This window comes from Benincasa hispida, chromosome 5, assembly GCF_009727055.1.
Source record: "Benincasa hispida cultivar B227 chromosome 5, ASM972705v1, whole genome shotgun sequence".
NCBI classification, from domain to species: Eukaryota; Viridiplantae; Streptophyta; class Magnoliopsida; order Cucurbitales; family Cucurbitaceae; genus Benincasa; species Benincasa hispida.
In genome coordinates this window covers 53,178,217-53,195,571 of record NC_052353.1, presented here as the reverse complement: position 1 = coordinate 53,195,571, position 17,355 = coordinate 53,178,217, and the positions used below count along the sequence as shown (strand labels likewise).

The following is a 17,355-nucleotide window of genomic DNA, read 5'->3' as shown; positions in this document are numbered from 1 at the left end:
GAAATTCAAATTTGTAAATCTCGCCATATTTGCAACATAATAAACATCAATGGCACACTTGAAAAAAATAGCAATTATAAATAGTTACTTGGCAATTTATTTTTTTTTTAATTATTTTTTAATGCATAGAGGAAGGAGATACATGAGACTTAGGTGAAGTGTTCATAGTTTATTTTCCCAAAAAGAAAAAAATAATGATTAGAATGTTAAGAGTCTAGAAGCTGTTAAAGTTGAGAGTGAAACAATGGCTGGAAACAAATTATAGGTTCCATAACTGATCAGTTAAAAAATAGAATAAAGAATCTTTAATCATGATCATAACACTAGAAGGGTTTTTGGTTTATAAAATTTTTTTAAAGTAGAAAACTATATCTTAAAGATATTTTAAGAATTAAAAAATTAGTAATTTCTTGAATGGATAATCAAATTATCGACAAGATGTGAGTTCGGCCTTTCCAAATTTAATTTTTTATTTTATTAGTATAGTTTCTAACCATTTTATAGAATACATCTATAAGTGTTTCTATAATACAATACTAAAAATAACAAAAAACATAAAGACCAAAAAGAACCCAAACTAACACTAGAAAGATCAAAATAATATTTCTACCTTAAAATTTTAATGATTATTTGTTCACAAATAAGGATTTTGTTTTTTAATTATTATGTTTATTCACAAATTTTAAAATTATATTCTAAGTCATCTTCACTTAAATCTCAAGTTAAAGATGAAAGTCCTCTAATATAAGTTTAAATCAATTGACATATAGTATGTATTCTCGACTAAAAAGTCAAATATTCGAATCTACCATCTCATATTATTGAACTAGAAAATAAGTTTTAAAAAATTAAAATGAAGTAGAGAAAATTGACCATATATTTAGACAAAAAGAAAATTCTTAACAAATGTGGAATCATTTTTCTTTTCAAAGAGAATAAACTTTTTTTAGTTATTGGTTTATGAATTGATTAAGTTCCATTGCCAACATAAACATAGCTCAAGAAATATAAGATATGAATTATCAATCAAGATGTTAGAGGTTCAAATTCTCTATCTCATATATCATTGAACTAAAAAAGAAGAAATTAATTGAATTTATCTTAGTTTGACTTTTCTTTTTAGTTTTTTTTTATAGACAAACTTTTTTTAGCTTAGTCACGAGAATTTGAAATATTAGGCCCTGTTAAGTAACCGTTTGATTTTTAAATTTTTAGTTTTTTAAAATTAGTCTATAAACATTCATTTTCATCTAAATTTATTACTTTTTTATCTACTTTTTACTGTTGATTCAAAAAACAAATTCAAATTTTGAAAACTGAAAAAAGTAAGTTTTTAAACTTGTTTTCTTTTTTAATTTTTGGCTAAAAAGATAATTTTTGTACTTAAATAAGATGTGAATCATTATAAGGAATGAGAATAAAATATACTTAATTTTCAAAACTAAAAAATAAAACATGAAATGATTATCAAACAAGATCTTAACTTGAGCATTTTTTGCTTATTAGTTTATTTTATCTACTCATCAATTTGAGCATCTCATTTTTCTCAAAAAAAAAAAAAAAAAAAAAAAAAAAAAAAATCCTCCTAATTAATTTAAGGCTGTAAAATTGATATTTTCCCTAATTAGTTTAATTTTTGTTTGTGTTTGTATCCACTTGGTATACCAAATAAAAACTACATGTACGTGTTAAAAATGGACTTTGATTAAATATTATTTAAGAAATGCTATACTATTTATTTATATATTAAAGTTCATTTCAACCTCTACATTATAATAATGGACCTTTTATTTCAATAATGTAGATTTGACAATTTTTTAGGAAAATATAGTTGTTTTAAAACTAATTAGAGATTTGTGGTAGTTTTTTTATTTTCAAGATGTTTGTCGAGGATCGAGAACTCGGCAATGGTATTTGTCAAAAGTCGAGAACTCGACGATGATAGATGTCGAAGGTTGAGAACTTGATGATGGTCCACCTGTGCTTGGCGATGTGTCGAGTGTTAAACATTCGACCTTCATAGGTCGAAAGTTCAGCCCTCGACAAACGTTCAACGTCCCGTCTCATCCGTCGTTGTCGCTGCTAACCAAGAATCTGGGCAGCTTTAATTTTCAACCCGTGCCTTTCAACCAACTTATTAAATTTTCTCATGGGGCAAGTGTTAAACACTCGACCTATGAGTTTTTAAACAACTCACCTGCCCGTCCCATTCTCAGCTCACATTTTCGAAATCTCTTTGCCTTTGTCATCCTCACATTTTCGAAATTGCTCTGCCTTCTTCCTTGTCCCTGATCACAAACTAAATCTCTCTACTCCTTTTTTGTACCCCACTTCTTTCCATTTCCATTTCTTTTCTTCTACTTCGTTTGATACAAATTGTTCCCACACGCCTCCCTTGATCACAAACTATATTGGTTTGTTACTCTACTAGATTTTTATTTTTAACAATAATTATAAATTTTATTTTTGTTCTTATATTATTATCTTTTTCTTATAGATTCTAATATTATTTTATTTTTTGTAGTTGTTGTCGGGTAACAAATAACAAAAAAAAAAGGGTGAACGTTGTCATTTTAAAGGGAAAAAAATAAATACCGTCGAATTTGTGAGTTGAACTTTAACTTTTATTTATTAGTAGTTTCTTGTTTTTAATATTTTTTTATACTAAATATATCATGTTTATTCCTTATATTGATGTCTACCATGATAATGTTAATCTTTTAATATTATTTTTTAATTGAAGATCAAGAAGTAATTTTATTTATTTGTCATTTTTTTTAATGGTATTCTAAATTTTAGTATTATTTTTTAGTTAACAAGTTTAGTATTTTTTTTGTTTTTAATAAAAAAAAAAATTGCTACTTTATTATTTGTTTTTATTTAACTTTGATGTTTATAGTTTAAAAAGTTTAGTTTATTGTTATGTTTAAAAAGTTGATATTTATAGTTTAAAAACTTTAGTGTTTATAGTCTAATACAAAATTATTGTGACTTTTTTAATATATTTCTTATGATATTTGATTTCTTTAGTATTAACTTTAATATTTATAGTGCTAAAAAGTTTAGTTTATCGTTATGTTTAAAAAGTTGATGTTTATAGTTTAAAGCTTTAGTAGTTTTAGTTTTATACAAAATTATTGTGATTTTTTTAATATATTTTTTATGATGTTTGATTTTTTTACTATCAACTTTAAAAAAACAGTTTAAAAAGTTTTTATTGTTCTGTTTAAAAAGTTGATTTTTGTAGTTTAAAAACTTTAGTATTTTTAGTTTAATACAAAATTATTGTGATTTTTTTAATACATTTCTTAATATTAACTTTGATGTTTATAGTTTTAAAAAGTTTAGTTGATTGTTATGTTTAAAAAATTGAAGTTTATAATTAAGAACTTTAGTATTTTTAGTTTAATACAAATTTATTGTGTTTTTTTAAATATATTTCTTAGTATTAACTTTGATGTTTATAGTTTAAAAAGTTTAGTTTATTGTTATGTTTAAAAGGTTGATGTTTATAGTTTAAATGCTTTAGTATTTTTAGTTTAATACAAAATTATTGTGATTTTTTTTGTTTAAGTTTAATAATTAGTAAAACAATTAGTAATCTATTGGTTGTCTTCTTTTTTTTTTTTTTTAAGAAAATGGTGGGCAAATACTAGGAATTTTTGTTGTTTACAAATGGTAATATGATTGATGGTATTGATGGAGTTGATTATGACCAACTACTACGTGGGGGTTTTAATATAATGTGAACAGTGGAATTGTATTTGAATAATTCATTGAAATGGTTGGAATGTCACTTAGTGTAGATATGAGAACAAATCAATTAGAAATAATGTATAGACATCCTAATCTAGAACCATCAGGATCAGTAAGGTTTATGTCGTTCTCTATTCCGAATGAATAAGCTATGAACTTGATGTTCTTAATCACGATGTCATTCCCGAATTTAGTGCATTTATATGTAAATGTAAGTATGATTGGGTTGGATATAAACTTGAATGCACCCTTTAGTCAGTTCGAAGATTCAACTCAATGTATTGATCCCGATCCGGAATCAGTTGCATTACCATGTGATGATGAAGATATTACAGCTAACAATTAGTACAAAGATTTCATAACAGAAACGGACGATGAATTTGAAGACTTGGATTTTGATGGTTGTGAACATGAGTTATCTTCATATACATTCAACGATTTGGATATGAATGTACTATATAGCATTCGAGAACATGACCCAATTGTAGTCCCTGTTGATGTTGACAATACCCAATTATATAAAGGGATCATTTGTCAAGACAAAGAAATGCTACAACACGCGATCAAATGTTTTGCTATTAAATGTCACACGCACCAAATATTTTCCCTTGTAAAATTATTTTATTTGCGCAGATGATACTTTTATTGTATATTTCATTTTTTTTATTATAATTTATAATGTTGTACATTATTTTTTTTAATTAAGTTGTAAATTATTTTTTAATTAAGTTGTACATTATTTAATTGAGAAGTAAATAATTTTTTTCTTCTAGATCATGGCTTTAAATCCATGACTTATTGATCCCGATGTTTTTTACGACCAATCGATTCATCGATCATCTATTGTATGGCAATATCGTACTACTGGAGAAATATCTTGCAGGCGTCGGGAGGCAGTTGTCCAGCGCACTATCCCACTCCACCCTCAAATACTACCGCTACTCCGTACATCTAGATTTTATGGAGTTGCCAGATGAGGATTTATTCAGTTAGATTGGTATCTAATCATAGTCTTGGTCGAGAGTTAGAGACCTGAGATGCATACATTTCATATGTCTATTGGAGAGTGCACTATCACTCTACAAGATATAGAAGTGTTGTTGGGGTTACCTATTGACGGTGAGTCGGTCACCGAAGTGATGTATGATGACTGGTTACAAGTTTATCGGTTGTACCTCGGTATGACCCCACCTGCCGACAAAATTAAAGGATCAAGGTTAAGTTTGATATGGTTAGAGACACAATTATATAACCTCGCAGATGATGTAGACGAGAAAACCGTCATGAGATATGCACGAGCACATATACTACAAATGATGGGTGGAAGTTTGTTTTCCAACAAATCAAGTCATTTTGTTCACTTGATGTTCCTGCCGCTATTAATTAACCTTTATGATGCGGGGCGGTATTCGTGGGGTGGAGCATGTTTGGCATAGTAGACCTGAAGTTCGTGAGATAGCTGGGTCTCTCATACTTTTGCAACTATGGGCTTGGGAGCGGTTTCCAGCAATGGCTCCACAGCTACAATATGTAAATGACGCTCAGTTAGTTGGACGAGCCTACGGTTCTCGGTATGTTATTTTCATTCAATTTAATTTTTATATGACTAATCTAGTTAATTCAGAATCTAAATTATCAATTTAAAAATATTGTGTGACTAGGATAGCCACACATGTAGTCCACCAGTACAGATACATGTTTGATTTACTTCAACCTGATCCGGTACATTAATACTGAACCAAATTGATTATTTTATACAGATTTTTATTGTATTTGTCTTTAATATTTTTCAATATAATATTTTGTGTTTCTGATTATTTGGGAGCCCTAAAAACTTATTATGCATACTTTTCCCAATTTCTGTACGAATGGTCAAAACATATGGCGGACGATAAGTCTTCTCATATGTTTTCACATTGGTGAGTGACATCTTCCGGTGATGAGACAATTCGGTTTTCAGCATGATGTTCCATCGTCTTGTAATACTGAACCCCTACTGCATGATATTGACTTAAGGATCGATGATTGGTCCGAAAAAATTGTACATTTGGTAGTGCGATGGCATTATCGTGCAAGGTTTATTGTAGTAGGGGTTTCTATGAACAGTCTAGGGTTTTGGTCGAAGTCCAAAAAAGTTGCACATTCGGTCGGGGTCATGGAGAGCATAATGAATATTTATATTATGAAGCGCCTGCAGAGGTACCAGAGCAACACCAAGAAGAACCAAAACAATCTCAAATTCGAAGTTGACGACGAAAATCAGCTCGAAATCGACGACGTCCACCTTGTGGACACGTTGAATTTTGTAATTATTTTATATAAATGAGATATTTTAATTTACACTTTATTATTTTTATGATATATTAATTTTTTTTAATTTGTTCTTTTTAGAGTTAAGTTAAGAAGATGGTTTTAAAAAAAATAAAATAATAAAATAGAATGTAAAGTAGAATATACTAAATAATAAAATAAAAAAGAGAGTTGAAATATTAAAATAAAAAATGACATGAAATATTAAAATAACATAATGGAAAAAAATTAAAAAATGGAGGTCGAGTCTTCAAAACTCGACTTAGGTTCGTCGAATGTTGAAGACTCGACCTCCTTTGTCGAGTTTTCAAAACTCGACAACTTAAATTAAAAAATAAAAAATAAAGTACAATATTTTTATAAATAGTTTTGAAACAACAACATTTTTATAAATAGTTTTAAAAATTACAATATTATTCTAATTTTTCCTTATAATAATAGTACTAAATCTTTCATTTGTACTAAAATAAAAAGGTCGGACAAAAATTATTAATATCTTAAGCCATCTAAATTTAAGTGGGCAAAATAATTAATTTCAATGATATTTTATTTTATTTTTTTATTTTAACAAATAACAAATGAAATGTGAAAATAACAATAAGGATGGTACCAGAGCAAGACGGGATCGGAGATGCATTCCCCATCTTTGCTAATAATATTCACCCCATCTTCATTCTGTTTTCCGTTTTGAGGAGTCAGAGTTGGGATTAGAGAATTCCCACTCAGGAATCGGGCCTCCTAAGAAAAAAAATCCCTATTTTCATTTTTTATTTTAAATTATTTTTATTTAAAAATTAATTGTAATTTGGTATTTATATTGAAATGATGAAAATTTTAGGTTTGAAATTAGTATTTGTTACGAAATCGACAATTAAAGAACACAAAAAGGAACGTAGAGATAGAGAAGATCGACACACAGATATACGTGATTCATTAACAGTGTGTTAGCTACGTCCACGGGCAGAGAGAGAACAGTATTATTGGAGAGAATGTTTTCAGAAAATTACATCATAACGGCGACTCTAAGGTTAGAGAGTTTATATAGCGCATTACTCTAAACCGTAGGGTCATAATCGTAAACAATTACAAATAAATAAATATGCTGAATACGAATTCTGAATAGGTTTCGGGGGCGTTGCTTGGTTGTTTGAAGCGCTAACAAATAGATTAAAGGCATTTCAACAAATCTCCACCTTAACTTGAATTCTCTCCCAAATAATAGATGTACCAAATACAACATAAATCAATATTGCCAGACGTACCCAGACTTCTCCCTCATGCCTCAAAGTATCCCACAAAGGGGACCACTAACAAATCAAAACATTCAGCAAGTCCAAACAATTTTGGAACTTGCCTTGTGGAACCAGTTTGGTGAACATATCAGCAGGGTTATCATCAATACCAATTTGCATCAATTTAACTCTCTGCTCACCTCTTAAGAAGTGATATCTTACATCTATGTGCTTAGTTCTCTCATGATAAACTTGATCCTTGGCTAGGCATATTGCACTCAAACTATCACAATATACAATAGCTTGGTCATGTGCAAACTAAGATCACCAACTAACCCCCTCAGTCATATTCTCTCTTTAGCAGCTTCTGTCAAAGTCATGTACTCTGCTTCAGTAGTAGACAAAGTAACTGTAGGCTACAAGGTTGCCTTCCAACTAACAACAGAACCACCCAGAGTGAACACATAGCCAGTCATAGACCTCCTACTATCAACATCTCTAGCATAGTCAGAATCAGAATAACCGGTCACCAAACACTCTGTGCAATTCCCATAAACAAGACCAACATCAAATGTACCTCTGAGGTAACGAAAAATCCTTTTAACGACTTGCCAATGCTCCTTCCCAGGTTGACCCATGAACCTGCTGACAACACTAACAACATGGGCAAGATCAGGCCTAGTACAGACCATAGCATACATCAAACTTTCCACTGCACTAGCATAAGGAACTCGAGACATGTACTCCTTCTCAGCTTCAGACTGTGGTGAAAGCACAGATGACAAACGGGCATTTATAGCACTAGGAGTATCTATAGGCTTGGCTGAATGAAATACCAAACCTAGACAATATTTTCTGAATATATCCTTTCTGTCATAAGAAGAGCTTATTCTTATCTCTGTCCCTATAAATCTCCATACCCAGAATTTTCTGAGCAGCACCCAAATCCTTCATATCAAACTTAGCACTGAGAAGATTCTTCAATTTCAGAATGTCAGACTTGGACTTTGCAGCTATGAGCATATCATCTACATATAAAAGTAGATAAATCATCGAACCATCATCAGTTTTGTTGTGATATACACAACAATCATATGGATTCCTGTTATAGCCAAGTCCAATCATATAGCTGTCAGATTGTTTGTACCACTGCCTTGGAGACTGCTTTAACCCATACAAAGATTTCTTCAACTTGCAAACATAATCTTCTTTACCTGGACACTGGAAACCCATCTAGTTGGGTCATATAAATCTCTTCCTCCAACTCTCCATGTAAGAAAGTTGTCTTCATATCTAGTTGTTCAAGTTCCAAATTCTGATGTGCTACTATAGCTAGTAACAACCAGATAGAAGTATGTCTGACTACTGGTGAAAAGATCTCATTATAATCAACTCCTTTCCTTTGTGTGAACCCTCTAGCAACAACTCGAGCTTTATATTTAATGCCCTCTAAAGGTGATATTCCCTTCTTTTTCTTGAAGACCCATTTACAAGTGACAATTTTTCTCTCATTAGGTCATTTAACTAATTCTCAAGTCTGATTTTTGTCAAGAGATTCCATCGTCCCCCATAGCAGCAAGCCATTGAGCAGACTCACCACATGACATAGCTTCTCTATAGGTGGATGGCTCATGAGGATCCACCTCTTCAGCAACCTGCAACTCAAAAGTAACCATATCTTCAAAACCATACCTCACAAGAGGTCCAACACCAACTCTTCTAGCTCTATCATAAGCTATACTCGGTTGATCTACTCGTGATCTGGAATTCTCAGGCAAAGCAACTTCTGATGTTCTAGGCACATTAATTTCTGGTTACACATCAGTTTCTACAGTAACGTGTTGATCTTCTCCACCTTGATGTTGTAACTCATTCACAGCTGAAGTGAATTGCAGCTCCACCTATTTATCAACACTACTACTTTCTCTCACATTAGTAGACGTCACAAAAGGCTTCACAGTTGAGTTAAGCATGAAATTTTCGTCAAATATCATAGTCCTACTAAGTATGACTTTATTCTCAGAAGGTGACCAGACTCTATATCCCTTAACTCTATCCTCAAAACCCACAAATATATCCTTTTTAGCTCTCGGTTCTAATTTACCCTCATTAACATGATAGTAGACAGTACAACCAAAAAATTTTAATAAAGAATAATCTGCAAGCTTACCAGACCACACCTCGTAAGGTGTTTTACAGTCAATAGTTGTGTGAGGTCTACGATTGATCAGATAACATGATGTATTTACTGCTTCTGCTCAAAACCTTCTAGCCAACCCTGCATTAGAGAGCATGTATCTTGCTCTCTCCAACAACGTTTGATTCATACGTTCTGCAACCCCATTTTGCTGTGGAGTATCCCTAACAGTGTGATGGCGAACAATCCCCTCAATTTTACAAAACTCATTAAATTCAGATCCACAGAATCCTAGACCATTATCAGTTTGCAACCTTTTGATCTTCTTCCCAATTTGATTTTCAATCAATATCTTCCACTGCTTGAAATTCTTATAGGCTTCACTTTTATGTTTCATCATAAAAACCCAAGTCATTCTTGAGTAATCATCAATTATAGATAAAAAAATAAAAAAAATACCTACTGCCTCCAATAAATTCAACTTTGGAAGGTCCCCAACAATATGAATGAATATAATCAAGTATCTCTTTTGTATGATGAACACCTCTTGGAAACTTGCTGCGATGAAGCTTCTCAAATACACAATGTTCACAAAATTCAAATCCTGCACCCTTTACCCACAAAGAAGATCTCTTTTTTACAGAATTTGCATCCTTTTTTCCACTCATATGACCAAGTCTCATATGCCATAACTTAGTCATATCATCCTTGTGAACAACCGACGATGTAACAACAGCATAACCTGTTATTGTGGAACCTAATAGAAAATACAGTGTTGCACGCTTTATGCCTTTCAGAACTACCTCAGAACCCTTATAGATGTACATTTCTCCACCTTTACCTTCAAAACTGTAACCCTTTCTATCAAGTACACTAAAGGATATCAAACTCTTCTTCATTATTGGAACATGCCTAACCTCTTTTAAAGTGTAGAAGACACCATTATGTGTTCGTACCTTGACTGAGCCGATTCCAACTATCTTGCACACAGCACCATTAGCCATACTAACATTCCCTCCATCTATTTGCTGATAGGTTGAGAATCACTCTCTATTTGGGCACATATGATAAGATGCCCCAGAATCAAGAACCCACACATCATCAGAATGTGAATGTTCATTCACAACTAAAGCTAAATCTCTTTCAGAATCGATCTCGACTTCTTCAGAATCAATCTCAACTTGTGCAACAGAGGCAGATGCTTCCCTTTTGTCACTCTTTTCCTTCTTTTCTTAATTTCTTTTTATCTTAGGACATTCGGTTTTCTAATGCCCATTTTCTTTACAGTAGTTACAAATATCATCTGACCTAGAACCTTTTGACTTCGAATACTTTTTATTCTGGTTCGACTTCTGCTTACCAGAATTCCTATGTCCCTTGCTCCATGTAGCAGCTAACCTAGATGCCTGACTTTCTATAACTGAACTTCCTGCATTCTGACGGTCCTCTCTCATAAGCAATGTAGATTTTGTATCTTCTAAGGTCAGAGTTTCTTTCCTTCCAATATACGAGTCAACAAAATTCTCATACGATGGGGGCAAAGATGTCAACAAAATTAGGGTAGCATCCTCATCATCAACCTTAACCTCTATGTTATGCAGATCTAATAAAAATTTATTTAATTGATCAAGATGGTCTCGTAGAGACGTACCTTCCTACATACGTAAATGATACAAACGTTTCTTCAGAAACAACTTCTTGGTTAAAGATTTCGTCATGTAAAAATTTTCCAACTTTAACCAAAAACCAGTGGCAGTTTCTTCATCTGCGACCTCGATGATGACGTCATCAGCCAAACATAACATGATCATCAAATGAGCCTTCTCCTCAAGAGTCTGCCACTCTTCGTCATCCGCGACAATCTTCTTTGACTTACCTATTAGCGGCGCCCACAACTCATGCTGCTTTAGCAGGGATCGCATCTTGATCTGCTATAAACCAAAATTGTTCCTCCCAGTAAATTTGTCGATCTTTACATTCACGTCAAACATCTTCAATTGTCGAACAAATGCGAAATTTCGAAGAAACCCTAACAAGGCTCTGATACCAATTTGTTACGAAATCGACAATTAAAGAACACAAAAAGGAACGTAGAGATAGAGAATATCGACATACAGATATACGTGGTTCACTAACAGTGTGTTAGCTACGTCCACGGGCAGAGGGAGAACAGTATTATTAGAGAGTGTTTTCAGAAAATTACATCATAACGACGTCTTTAGGGTTAGAGAGTTTATATAGCGCACTACTCTAAACCCTAGGTTCATAATCGTAAATAACTACAAATAAATAAATATGCTGAATACGAATTTTGAATAGGTTTCGGGGGCGATGCTTGGTTGTTCGAAACGCCAACAAACAGATTCAAGACATTTCAACAGTATTATTATTGTTTTATTCATTTAGATGTATAATTTAAAAGAAAAGATTCTAATATTTTATGATGCAAATTGAATAAAAGTATAAATTTCTCAATTAAAATTTAAAAGCAAACTAACAATATTATATATATACACAGTAGCTAATTTTTTCTTTGAAATACATATAGTAACTTTAACACATATATACGTGTTAGGAATAATATTATAAAATTATATATATTAATATATTAAAAAATAATAATAGATAAATATTGTGGACGGTTTCATGGATGGGGATGCGTCCCTGCTCCCTTCTCGATCGGAGACCCAATTAAATCTCGGATTTGACCCTCATACCTAGTGGAATCAAAGATTTTCTGTTCTTGTTAGGTTGAGGACTCATGGAGAGTGATCCCACGAAAAATTTTGTCATCCTATATGATACGAGTAATAAACTAGACATTCACATCTCGATTGCAAATGTTTTGATTTTAAGAAAACAATAAATTTCTTTTTTTCTTTCAGTTAAAAGGAAAAAGAAAAGTAACAAATGAAACAAAGATAAATTAAGTGTTTTTATTTGTTTGTTTTTCGAAATAAGAAAGTTTGAAAAAAGAAAATGCATAGATAAATATAAAATGAATGAGGGACATGCATAGTTAATTCGGAGCGTCTTTTTAATTTTTATTTTATTTTTTTTAAAATTTTTAATGCGACTTCCCGAGGACGAACATTTAATTCTTCATCTTCAAAGACGTTACGTCTTAAGTTAAGACCTTGTTTTGTTTTGTTTTTTGTTTTGTTTTTTTTTATATAGTAATAATAATAGATTAAAATATTATTTTTAGTTATTATACTTCGAAATTTGTTTGATTTTAGTTAATATATTTTCAAATGTCAATTTCAATCTCTATATTTTTAGTAAATCTTAAATTCAGTCTCTCAAAATTATATTTTATCAAAATTGACTTATAATAATTTCATACAAGGAAACACAATATGTGAATATATATTTTCAAATATTATAATAAAAATTAATGAAAAATCCAAATAACTTAATGATAGAGATTAGATTTAAGATTTATTAAAAGTATAGAAACTAAAATTGAACTTTAAAGTATAGGAACCAATATTATATTTTAACTATAATAATAATAATAACAACAACAAAAAAATAAAAAATAAAAAATATTTTTTTTAGTGCAATAGGAGTATGGATCTGAACTACAAACCTTTTAATCACTAACATATTTGTATGTCACTTGAACTTCTAATATAATCTAATATAAGTGATGATGGTCATAATATGCTTAGCATAGCAAACACTAGTAATTGACATACATTTCTTCTTTTCCATTCCCACATTTGGTTCATTGGTTGTACTAAAGAAACATGTAAGTAAACATAATTTTTCGAAAAATAAAACAATTTAATGAACATTAATTTCAACAATTTCATTGGCATGTTTTTAAATTTGTAACAATTTAATTCCTAATCGTAAGATGTTAATAATTTGATTTTTAAATTTTTAAATTTATAATAATTTAATCTTTATCATGATCCGTCTCTTCAAAATTAAGGATAAATTTTTATTAGTAACAAACTCATGTTTATATAAGTAATTGATCTATAATCACTTTATGAATGTACCCTGTAAGGACAAAAAAATTAAAAATTGCAATAGAATATTTTACCAAGATCGAAGAAAAACATCAATTCGATTTGGCAGGTCGCTAACCAAAAAAATGATAATATATTATTTTTAATAAGTAATTTTTAAGGTTAAAGTATCATTTTTTTTTCCCTATCTATTTTCTATCTATTGATTTTATTTTGTTTTAGTCTTTATATATTTCACCTCTAATTTTAGTTCGTATATTTTTAATAAATCTTATATTTAGTCATCCAATATTAAATTTAGTAATTAAGCTAAATAATAATAATAATTTTCAAGAAAGAAAAGAACCATAAAATGAATAATAAAGATCGTTTTAAAGATTTATACAAAATACAAAGATTGAATATGGACATTAAAACAAAATGACACTCAAAGTTTTTTTAGTGTAGAGTTGGGTTCCACCCACGGTTTTTATTTGTCAGTTGAGTTATACTTGTGGAGGGTAAAATTGAACCCAAATAGCAAACAATATTATATCTTGTGCATATGAAATGATATAAATAAGGAATATATATATCTAAATAAAGAAATATATGTGTATATATATATTTATGTAAAAAAGTATAATATATATGTGTTTTTAAATAAAGGAATAAATATATAAAGAAATATATATATGTCTATATTTAAATAATAATAATAATAATAAATAAATAAATAAATAAAAAAGGTGGCAGCCGGGCTGGCAAGGAAGTGAAGAGTGGGGAGGCCAGCCGATTCTGCCCCTTCCCCAACTTGGGCTGACAGTTGGGCTTTAGGCCCAGCTGGCCTCCAAATGAGGCTAGCTAATAAAAAACGTATAATAATACACTAATAAATATATTTTTATGGATAGTCAACCTCATAGCCCATTTATACTCTCAATTGGGCTGGCCCCAATTGTTGTAAGGAATTTTGCATGAAATTTTAACCATGCATTAATCTTTCAAGAAAAGGAAAATTAGTGAAAACCTCTTTTAAGATGGTTAATTTAAATACTATTTATTTACCCAATTTTATTTGTGCAACTCAATTATTACATTATTAAAGAAGCATTACACTTTAAGAATAAATATTGGTAAATCAAAAGTCATTACTTTGGGATTCATCAGAGGTTGTGTTTCATACGGGATTCACTAGAGGTGGTGTCTTCTTCGGGGTTCACCAGAGATTGTCGGTTCTACAGAACTTACTAGAGGTAGTGGGTTACTTAAGTACAGTAGGATGAAATTCAGTTATTCATGTATGTATGTGTCCCATGAGGACTAGGAGGTAAGCATCTAGAGGACATAGATGCTTAGCCTGACCTAGTAGTGAAGTTACTTACTGAGTATTTTATACTCATCATTTCTCATGTTGATGTTTCAGGTAAGAGTAGGGATGCACCGATGAATGACAAGCGGAATCCATGATCGAGCCACTGGGGACCAGTTTTAAGATTCCGCTCATGTTTTAAGATTTCCTTTATTTTTTTTTATTCACTTTCAGTTTTGATATTTGGAACTTACTGTTGAGATTTGTTTTCAGACTTATGTATTTTCGTTTACGACTTTTGGGTACCCTATCATTTGAATTTATTATTTGGATTTAATGAAAATCTTTTAAGCTACCTTATTTATTTAGCATTTATTTTACTATCAAAAGTATGTCGTTTTAAGTTCAATGCATGCATGTGCTTAGTAACGGCCTAGCTTGAGTCCTAGAGGGTCGGGTCGTTACAGGGGTATCCCAAAACTCCCTCTCAGCGCCGGTCATGACAAGACCCTTTTTTAACTTTTGTCTGCATTAACAACTGAGTAAAATGGTTAGTGCCAATTTAACAACCAAATAAACATATTATGCATAGAGTAAACTTACATTGTTAGACTCGAATATGTCCCTCTCAAGTACTTTGAAGGATACTGAGTGGGAGCATGACCATCATAATATGCAAGGCAAAGCCACCTTACTCCTTCGCTCTTCAATGTTCCCAGCTATCGATGCTGCTAGGATCTCGTACATCCATACCTAAATAAAATTTAACATATATTAAGAATAATAGTAATGTTAAATCAAACAACATGATTATTATATTAAGCAAATTTACCTGGAACGCTTGTGGAAATCCATGCAAAAAGTACTTCACAATCTAATTTTTATTTCCTTTCACCTTTGTCTTTTATTAATTACTCTTATCATTCAATGCAATCTTTAGGTCATCGAGTGTCCTCTCCCAAATAATGGTACCCCAGGCTAGACTGTTGTAATACTCTATGTTCTTAATGTCCTTAAAACGTTTAAGGTCCATTGGATTTTTCTGCTTGTTCTTTCCCATCATTGCAACCTTCATGTAGTAGACTAATGTGATCTTCACAGCATCCTCGTCATTTTCAAACTCCAACTTCTTGTATATTTCTTCTAGTAGACGGACTTGTAAGGTGTCCTTCGTCACTCGATTACCGAAATACTTGATTGCAAGTTCATATGAGGATTGCTCATTCTAATCAACTCGCGTAGGGGATCGCCACAAACCAGTCGTCAACAAAAAATCATCTTTCGAAAAAGTGACAACATTTCCACCAACAGAGAATGAGATTGAGTCCATTCTCGTGCTCTTCACTTCTCTTAACAACATATGATGGATAATTAGGCTGTTGAACACCATGTCAATGTCTACAAAACGCCCAAAAACTGTCCTTTTGAACATCTCTAACTGCCTTGGGGTAAGCATCTCCTTCACAGTCTTGTTTACATTAGCAGTGTGGCCAAGCTCGTTACTAGACCGGGAAATCGGTCGACTATAGGTATTCTGAAACGTGTTGACATCTTAAATCACTCATTCATGAAATAAAGATTCAATCAGTAAACTCTTTCAGAAAAAAAATTATAAAAAAACATTTTGTTTTAAGTCTTGCTAGAACTACTATCGCTGGTTTCGTTAGTATCGCTCTCGCTGGTGTTCCTCTCTCTGGTATCACTCTTGCCAGTATTATTCTCGCCGATATCGCTCTCGTCGGTATCGCTCTCGCTGGTGTCGCTCTCTTTAGTAACTCTCACTTATCTCACTCACATTCTTTCTTTTTACTCGTTTTCAAGCACATAACACATCAAAAACTAAAAAAATAAACAAAAAAAAATCATAGGTTCATAGTATTTCTAAACCTCAGAACGACCCACCCTTTCCGGTGTTGCTCTCTCTAGTATCGCTCTCGCCGACTTCACTCTCACTTATCTCACTCACATTCTCTCTTTTTACTCTTTTTCAACCACAGTACACATCGAAAACTAAAAAAAATGAACAAAAAAACCATAGGTTCACAGTATTTCTAAACCCAAATGACCTACAAAGCCCCATTACCGTTCAGTTTAAGACATTTTCAGGCACAGATTGAAATCACTTACCGATCAAATTCGATTTGTCGACAACAGTGGAATCTTTTGTAAGACCAAATGATGGATTTTAAAATGCAGCGAAACCGTCTAGAGCTTATGAGTGATACGAAGCCGTTACACTTGGGAAATTTGGTATAGCAATGATGTCAATAGAGGATCAATTGACATGAATGTTTAAAAATTGGTCATTTGACATTTTGAGCCCAAAAATTGGATCATCCATAGAAATTTTCAGTACATATATATTAGCCTCAACTAAACAATATAGGTTATGAAAAGATTGATTATAAATAGTCACTTGGCAATTTGTTTAATTTTTAATTATTTTTTAATATATAGAGGAAGGAGAAACATGAGACTTAGGTGAAGTGCTCATAGTTTATTTTCCCAAAAAGAAAAAAATAATGATTAGAAAGGTAAGAGTCTAGAAGCTGTTAAAGTTGAGAGTGAAACAATGGCTAGAAACAAATTATAGGTTCCACAGCTGATCAGTTAAAAATAGAATAAAGAATCTTTAATCATGATATAACA

At 31.4% G+C, this 17,355-nt stretch overlaps 1 protein-coding gene across 1 annotated transcript; it reads right to left on the bottom strand.

Annotated features, from left to right (window-relative positions):
- Positions 1-15,613: 15,613 nt before the first annotated feature.
- Positions 15,614-16,786, bottom strand: LOC120077392. Its single transcript, XM_039031277.1, has 3 exons — positions 16,751-16,786; positions 16,004-16,240; positions 15,614-15,898 (listed from the first exon to the last, which is right to left on the bottom strand). The coding sequence occupies exons 1-3, from the start codon at positions 16,784-16,786 to the stop codon at positions 15,614-15,616; spliced, it is 558 nt and encodes a 185-aa protein (XP_038887205.1).
- Between the last annotated feature and the right edge of the window lie 569 nt (positions 16,787-17,355).

Bases quoted from the DNA above. Each gene is read 5' to 3' on its own strand.
- LOC120077392 (XM_039031277.1), bottom strand. From the start codon at position 16,786: ATGGGGCTTTGTAGGTCATTTGGGTTTAGAAATACT. The intron at 16,241-16,750 runs GTGAACCTATGG...AACACGTTTCAG, and splicing joins CATTTGGGTTTAGAAATACT to AATACCTATAGTCGACCGAT. The intron at 15,899-16,003 runs GTTGTCACTTTT...CTTGCAATCAAG, and splicing joins CATTCTCTGTTGGTGGAAAT to TATTTCGGTAATCGAGTGAC.